We start from the raw sequence: 8243 nt of genomic DNA, 5'->3' as shown, positions 1-8243 counted from the left end.
TTTTTTAAAAATATTTTGTTAAATAGTGCAGTAATTCAGTCAATACAGAAGGACAAAGACGCTAAGAACTCCGTGAGCAACGGATGGATTTGGAAGCATGACTTGGTTGCCCCAGATTTTGCTCAAGTGTAAATCTGTGGATTCATTATTCAGTTGTATTCTAACTCAGTTTCACAGGCCATCTCCCTACCAGAGAGCCAAATTAAAATGCCCACGTGTATTTATTTGATATATAGTATATACACACAGTTGAGAGGGTAGTAGAACAAAGAACAAAAGCATCCCACAACCTGGTTGCATTTGGATATGGTGCATATAAACCTGCACGTTTGCAATATAATGATTGAATTTTCAGGTTTCAATATCTTGGGTTTATATTACACTTGTTAAGAGAAATTAAACGTGTTTAACCTGCTGTATAGAGAAAACACGGCACTATTATATTGGTAACACAGTGGTGCGACTATAAATGGTTTATTTATTGTTGAAACATTTGTAAAACTGCATTTCAAATGTTTACAAAATGACGTGCATTGTGTTTTAGATCTTCCTTCGGGAAATGTGGAACGGGTTAAGACTGCATGGCTGCGATGCATGTAGGGATGTGGCGCCCGTGACGTCATTTTGTCCGCGTTGGAATTGCTGCTCAAGAGGGAGCGTGACGTGGCAGAGAGAGACCCGAAAAGCCCCAGCCTTTTTCATTCACGCAACGTAGTCGAATCCATCTCCGCACTTCTTGGGTGTTAGCTTGTATAAATTGTCTTTCCCCACTTCATTTTTAACTGGGTACGGCTAGAAGATTGTAATAAACGTGCCGAAGAGGAGGGCTGAACGAGAGGGAAGAACAAAGCGCACATTACATCCAAAAACGAAGTTATAGATAGACAGTTTAATTTCAAGTAGCTAGTTAGCTCTAGCTAAATTGATTTGGCGACAAAGATGGGCCTCACAATTTCCAGTGTCTTAAGCCGTCTTTTTGGGAAGAAACAAATGAGGATCCTGATGGGTGAGTTTTTTGTTAACGTTAGGAATGTTACTGGTAACTGTCTAACGTTACTGAAGTTGTTAGAAATGGCATTGTAACTATCTATTAGTTACATAGGTTTAAAATAACAGGCAATGCCATTTTGCTGCCTGGAAAACGCCCGCCGTCCTGTTTCAGTGTCATGTTAACACAAAATTGCGCTCGTTACTGTAAACTCTTCAGGAAAACTTTTTTTTCTGTAGTCTTTAACTTTGCATCTTTTGGGCCCTCCATAACTTCGTAACATTACCAGCAGGCTACAACGTTACCGTGCTAATTGACTAATTAGCGCGATGGCTAACTTGCTAGCTTGAAAAGAATGCGTATTGACTTGTGGTTAGCTGGCTGGATCACAGAATAATTTCTTACTAGATGATTTGGCCGTTCACTAAAATAGTACTTGGAAAACCAAAGTTAGTATCTTGGAGTGAAAGTGACATGTGGCAGCCGGCTAGCTTGCCAAGTAGCATATGCTACCATTGCCTCAACTAGGTTATAGCTAACAGCTATAGCTAGTAGTCAGGTCAGGACGTGACATCTGGAAAAGGAAATTGACGTTATATACACGGTGCTTAGTCTGGGGCATATTTGGCAGTTTTAATGGCTAGCCTAGCTAACTTTACTTACTTGGCTAGATAAGATAGCGAGCTAACGTCACGTTAGCATGATTTGAGATCAAATGTTTATTAACGCCAGCCTTTTGCTGCCTGGTAACAAGGCCGATAAACACGCTAAATTGTAATATTAACTGATGTTAACTTACTGTGCCTATCCCTGGGTGTTGCCTAGTTATGCTAATGGTATTTGGCAGTTGAGTTTGTGACATAGTTAATTACTCGCATGCATTCGTTTCAGTTCAGAGTTAAGTTGGTCATTCTTGGTGACGCGAGTGGTGACCAATATGGTGACCATTTAAATATATTTTATCCACTTTCAGTCTTTCTTACATTAAATAATCGTTTATTATTATTATTATTATTATTGAGTTTATGACACTTTAGATGTTTGCTTGCTGCCATGACCTATGATGACTGACTGCATGGTTACAGATGTGGAATGTAAAGAATGCGGGAGTTTTCCTTGGTAACTTAACCGTGGATGGTAACACTAACGTGGCTGTTTAGATAGGACATCCACAGCCCCTCTATTAAGCGTCTTCTGTCTTGAGCTCCTCTCACTTAGCGTTATAGTCGACTAACAGTAGTCTCGACTAACCGGAAATTGGATCCGCATTTGCACCGCACTTGAAAGGCAACATTTCATTCCATTTCATGTGTTTCAGACCAGTGTTATTCGACTTGAAGACCTACCAGTCGGGGATTATTCTCTCGCATCGAAACATTATGATCTTTCAATGCTTTGAGGAATATTATGACATTTATTGACCTCTGAACGCAGTTTCCTTTGTTATTTGTTGTCTACTTTTGAAAATGTGTCCTTGTGTGTATTTTATTTATTTTTTATTTTAGAATCTGCTGAAGTACTGTTAAGGAATAATGAGCCATTCCTGTGCAGTGCTTTACTTCTGTTGCTGCATGAGTTCTGTTTCACATTGTGGATACAGAATTCTGTTTGATTAGATGTTTGTTTTTTTGTCAGCTGTTTGACGCCTACATATATCTTGACCTTGCATCCATGGATGTTCTTGTGGTTGTGAGTTCTTTTCATTTAATGTAGCTGAATGCAGATCTTAAATATACCTGGAAATTAGGCTGTTACCATGGTTCTGTCTCTTGTATTTAATGAAAATTGTTCTAAGCACTGATTTCTCTTGTGTATTGCTTCTTGAGGGAAACAATGGAGAACATTGACTGTAGATATGTTGCAATGTGCTGTGAGGTAAATGTTTGTATTTTCTTTCTCTTAGTCGGTTTGGATGCTGCAGGGAAGACCACTATACTCTACAAACTGAAGCTTGGGGAAATTGTTACGACAATTCCCACCATTGGTAAGAACTCTTTGGAGGTGGCAGTAGAATGGAAATTCAGTTTGTTCCAACATGATCTTTGTGTTTTGTTATTGTTTACGTGTTCTAATCATGCATGCAATATATATTTTGAAATATTGTAATGAAGTAACTCACTTAATTATTTGTATATAATAACACAATTGAAGTGCTGTCTTGTTATCCTTTCCTGTTTTCTTTTGCCTAATTATTTACAATGTAGAAGTAATACCCATCCTGTAGTTTACAATAGTTCAAATTTTGAGCCATTAAATTATAGAAAATCAAGAAGGCCCCCCCCCCCCCCAACACACACACAGTTTTAATGGGTTTACTTTATTTTATCAATATTAAAGGAAACGATGCAATATTCAGGATTAAACATTGTGGTTCCCTAAAGATGCTTTATTCATTGCGTGTCCTGTAATTGCTTTTGCATGTGCCCTTCTATGCTCAGGGTTCAACGTGGAGACCGTAGAATACAAGAATATCTGCTTCACAGTATGGGACGTGGGTGGCCAGGACAAGATCAGACCCCTTTGGAGGCATTACTTCCAAAATACTCAGGTAGCCTCACCTGCCCGTCTGCCACCTGCCCGAAAGCCAATGTTTCCTTAACCGCTGGAGCAGAGCGGAACTGCGGCGGCTGCTGTCTGCACTGTGTTCCGCCGCCCCAGATCAGAGTAGAGCTGCGTAGTTAACCACTGAGCAGCCTGCCACTCGGCTCCAGTTGCCTTGCGCACTCTGAGCTGATGGAAATGGTCAGATTTACAAGTCAAATTGTGGCACCAAGGGGCACAGTTGAGAGATTTCCTCGCACTATAAGTGTGAGAGGTGGTGCGATTTGCACTTCACATACAGTTGTGCTGCGTTTTATTTATAAAGTGTCTTGTTGGTGGTGCAGAGCCACTTGCAAAAGCAATGAGCGCCCTTTGCAATGAGCGTTGGATCTACGATGTGCAGATAATTATGGGAATTGGTTTGGGTGAATTTATTGACAGTCATTCGGACTGAGCAGGAATTTGCTTCCTAATGGTGAGCATGGAATGTAACTTGTTAGCTGGGTGAGAATATCCTGAACTCACTTTTTTTAGTCTGGTTTTTCCTGCATCCATGCTGTAGTGACTGTCTTTTTCTTAGTGTGTGTGTTCAGTTGTAGCCGTGTGACCCTACACTGTCAGCCGCCTGGGAGTATGTGAACCGTGCAATAATTTGACATGACTCCACAGCAAGTAGGGCTCCGGCAAGCAATGGCAGGACTTTTATTTTGAAACTCCATTGGAAAACAAAGACAAACAACAAAAGGCCTAGCTCCAAGTTGAGCCTTTCTATTGCCCGGTGAACAAAAAAGTTGGTCCCTCTAAAACCAGGCAGCTTAGCTGCTTGCCGGCCTCAACTGAGGCTAAACAAACAAAAAAAGAAGAAAGAAAACAGAACATTCAACAAAAAAATAAGATTAAAAAACAATTGTCTTACTTGGACCGTCAGCCTCAACAGAAAACGTAATCTGAGCTCTATGGAAATCCTTCCCAGACGCATTGCACCCAATACACAGTTTGCACAGCCTCCCTCAACACCTATGCACCCTCTCTTTTTATACATTACTGCCGAGTAGTGATGTCAATCAGGTGTTCACAACGAGGGGCGGAGCCAAGCTGACGGCCACATTTGAAGTGTGTATGTAATGGGAGGTGGACAGGTTGTGATAGTGTAACTTTATGAATGGTTGCTGAGCTGCAGGGCAGGATTACATTATCGTTGACGAGAACATATGGCAGCAATATGGAGATTAGCTACCTTCACCAAGATAACCAGTTTACTTTTGGCTGAAGATGACATTAAGCATCTTTCTGCAGACTGTGTGTGTGCGCGTGCGTTCGTGCGGGTGCGTATACGTGTGTATACGCTTGTGTGTGTGTGTGCGTGCATTCGTGCTTGCGGGTGTGCGCGTGCGGGTGCGTGTACGTGCGTGTGCAGGTATGTGTGTGCGTGTGTGTCATTCTGCGGTACAGAATGAGTTGAGCTCATGGAGAGCTGGCAGAGAGGTGAATCGCCCCATGGCCAAATTCCTAATCATTCCTCAGATGTAGGCTGGTTAAAAAAAATCCTCTTAAGGTGTCATTTACATTGAATTCATTCTTTAAACGATTTAAGTGATTTAAAAGATTCATTTCTCTCTCTCTCTCTCTCTCTCTCTCTCTCTCTCTCTCTCTCACATGCTCTTTCACGTGCTCCAGTTTTATCCATTCTGTTTATTCAGGTGTTTTTCCTGGTGACATTTATAGTTCAGCACAATTAGCTGGGTGCATTTCAAGCCTCATTTTCTCCTGAATTTTTTAGCATGCTTTCTTGTGGGCTCGGTAGATAAAGGTTTATTTTTTATAGTGATAAAACCATTCTATCATTTATGCATTGTGCCAGTTCTTTTAAAGCTTAAAATGATCATTGCTAAATTTGGTTACAAAATATGTTAATTGGAGCAAGTTGATTGGCTATCTGTCTCTTGGTTTGAGACTCTGGTTACAAAAATAAAGGTCATTTCAGTCCATAGTAACAGACACGGTGGCACTGCTCCACTCTGTTATCAGCGCTGGTGCTTTGGGGAAATCCAAATACAATGTGCATTCTCCTGCATGCACCCTGTGTCACGCCTAGCAGCACGCAAATTCCCTGGGCAGGGGTGGTCAGCCTTGAGTGGGAGATTTAATGTTGCCGGAGTTGCAGAGTAGGTTTAAGGGCTCTCTGAGCCTGTACGTGACTGGCATAGCACTAGTGATTCCAGGGCAGGTTCGCTACGTGGCGTTAGCCACTACACCTGTGGGGCAGGTCACGGGGGGTGCGCGAGCGGGGCTGGAATCGGTCCGCGGTACGAGGGAACCGCTCCGGGTGATGATGCAGAGGAGCGCGGGGGGGTGGCGAGGTGCCGTTGGCTGAAACCCGTTGCGGCCCAGCGATTGTGTCGGTTTTGAAGCCCTTCCTTCCTTAGCCCCGTGCTGTAAGCTGTGTGTTTCTGTGCTGCAGGGTCTTATCTTCGTGGTGGACAGCAATGACCGCGAGCGCACACAGGAGGCCGCTGAGGAACTGCTGAAAATGGTGAGTGCTTGTGCTTTGGCCTGCGTCTGTGCTTGTGGTTGTGTTGTGCTTGTTTCTGGGCCACACGCAGCAGGCAGAAGAATAACGTAAGCCTAAAGCAGTAAGTTAATTGTCGAGCTGATTTGTGTGTCTGGCAGTTGCTGAGTGTGGCCTGAGTCTGCTCCACAATGACAGTGTAGGATGTCATTGCCCTGTCTGATCCTCTCCTCTGCTCCTCTACACCACAGCTGCAGGAGGACGAGCTGAGGGAGGCTGTCCTGTTGGTGTTTGCCAACAAACAGGATCTGCCCAATGCCATGGCTATCAGCGAAATGACTGACAAACTGGGCCTGCAGACGCTGAGGAACAGAACTGTAAGTGACAAGAGCATCAGCCAAACACAGTCCCCGGGGGGCGGGCCTCTGCCCTGTCTGCACATAGCAGTCTGTTATGAGTCTCTGTTGTTTTCCAGAGCAGGTGCTTCTCACACTCACACAGATCTTGCCCCCATTCTCCCCCCTTCCTGAATATGCTGGCTTTATTAGGTTTTCTCCATTACGGTTTTTATCGAACTACAGGTAGTGTAGCCAGAAGCCAGAGGGCGTTGTCTCCCAGTACTAATTTGTGTTTTCTTCCCCCCCATCAGTGGTACGTCCAGGCCACTTGTGCCACTCAGGGGACGGGCTTGTACGAGGGGCTGGACTGGCTGTCTGACCAGCTCTCCAAGCGCTAAGCCTGGACCGAAGACTGGAGGTGTTAATTAACCAAGGACATGTTCAACAGAGCTGATCTGGAGGAAGGAAGGAAGAAAACTAGTTTGACATTTAAACTGTTCCCAGTGCCCTAGTGCTGACTGCATCGGACAGCACACCTTCCTCTCCCCTCCTCTCTCTCTCTCTCCCCTATCCCCTCCCCTTTCTCTCTCCCACTCTACTTTTGTTTTGTTTTTTTACAGATGCCTTTGTTGCCAGCATTCACCGCCCATTTCCTGATGCACATGTAGCAGTATGCCACTGTGAAGGCAAATCCCACAAAGTATTTCAGAACTGGCCAATAATTATTAGGGGAGGGTGGGCGGGTGTTAAATCAGGGGTTCCATTGGACTTGGCCTGGCAAAACAGTTTGTTTTGGCAATTTACAGGGCAGATGTGTGTGTGTGTGTATAAGGACCATAGTAGTACTTGGAAACTTTCACACTTCCACCCCCAGTTACTCTTTTGAAAGCATTCAGAATTGTTCTAAGGACATTTAGCCTCCATTCCTGTAGTCCACTTTTGCCATTCCTAGCTCTGTAAGCATGCTGGCAATCCTGTCTCTGACTTTAGCTTTCTCTGTAAATATGAGGACAGTTTGTTTTTGTTTTGTCTGTAGTTGCAATGGGCTGCTTTGATCCTTCAAGATTCAAGTGCCGTTTCTGCACTCTGCTGCAGAGAAAAGGCCTGGAAGAAGAATCTGTGTCCCTAATTTAACACCTCATTGACACGAAAGATTTCGTTTTGAAGAAGTATGTATTTTAAGTTACTAGATTAGTTTCCAAGTTAAGCCACAACCCCATTTTGATACAGGTTTTTTCTTTATCCGATTTGATTAAAATCTTGTTTCAGCTTAATCACCATGTCTGCCACTGAAATTGGAAGATACATTTGGGATTTTATTTCCCTGTGATTTTGTAATTTTTGGATCAAATAACTTTCCAATATGAGCTTTATCATATTCCCATTTACCATTATAATTCCTAATAAAATTATTGAAAACCCGTGCTGAGACTTGCCCGTGAGTTTTGGTCTCTTTGTACCATCATGACTGCATGGAGTCTGAGGAGGCTGCTTGTACTTTGGGCAAGTGATTAGCACCAAAATAATGAATACAGTATTTTTAACTGGTGCTGCTGATTAGCTGCAGGTGAAGGTGACCTGTCCGTGTCAAGTAAGAGGATGAGTCAGACCGTACCACAGGTAGTCCAAATTGGCAGAAAGCGCTTCTGCTTTGTCCTTGGAACTAAGTTGAATCCATCTGATGTACAGAATGAATCGTGGACTTCCTGCTGTTGGGATGTTTCATTTCTCTACACTAAGTGCGCTTGGGTACTTGCACATTTTGGTGATTTACTGTGATGTGGAATGTAAATTTACATATAGTGTGCAAATATGTATCAAGCGCCCAAGTGCAGAGGGATTTTAAAAACAGTTGGGATTCACTTTT

At 43.2% G+C, this 8243-nt stretch overlaps 1 protein-coding gene across 1 annotated transcript; it reads left to right on the top strand.

The window, feature by feature from the left end:
- Positions 1–647: 647 nt before the first annotated feature.
- On the top strand, positions 648–7800 carry LOC118211069 (ADP-ribosylation factor 4). The gene is made up of 6 exons (XM_035387847.1): positions 648–1006; positions 2892–2972; positions 3427–3536; positions 5991–6062; positions 6290–6415; positions 6688–7800. Exons 1-6 carry the CDS (start codon positions 940–942, stop codon positions 6772–6774), a joined length of 543 nt encoding a protein of 180 aa, XP_035243738.1. The 5' UTR covers positions 648–939; the 3' UTR covers positions 6775–7800.
- The last annotated feature ends 443 nt before the right edge of the window (positions 7801–8243 follow it).

The sequence above is a fragment of the Anguilla anguilla genome, chromosome 13 (assembly GCF_013347855.1).
Source record: "Anguilla anguilla isolate fAngAng1 chromosome 13, fAngAng1.pri, whole genome shotgun sequence".
In the NCBI taxonomy this organism is placed as follows: domain Eukaryota; kingdom Metazoa; phylum Chordata; class Actinopteri; order Anguilliformes; family Anguillidae; genus Anguilla; species Anguilla anguilla.
Note: the sequence above shows the minus strand (reverse complement) of the source record. Positions and strands in the feature narration are given on the sequence as shown.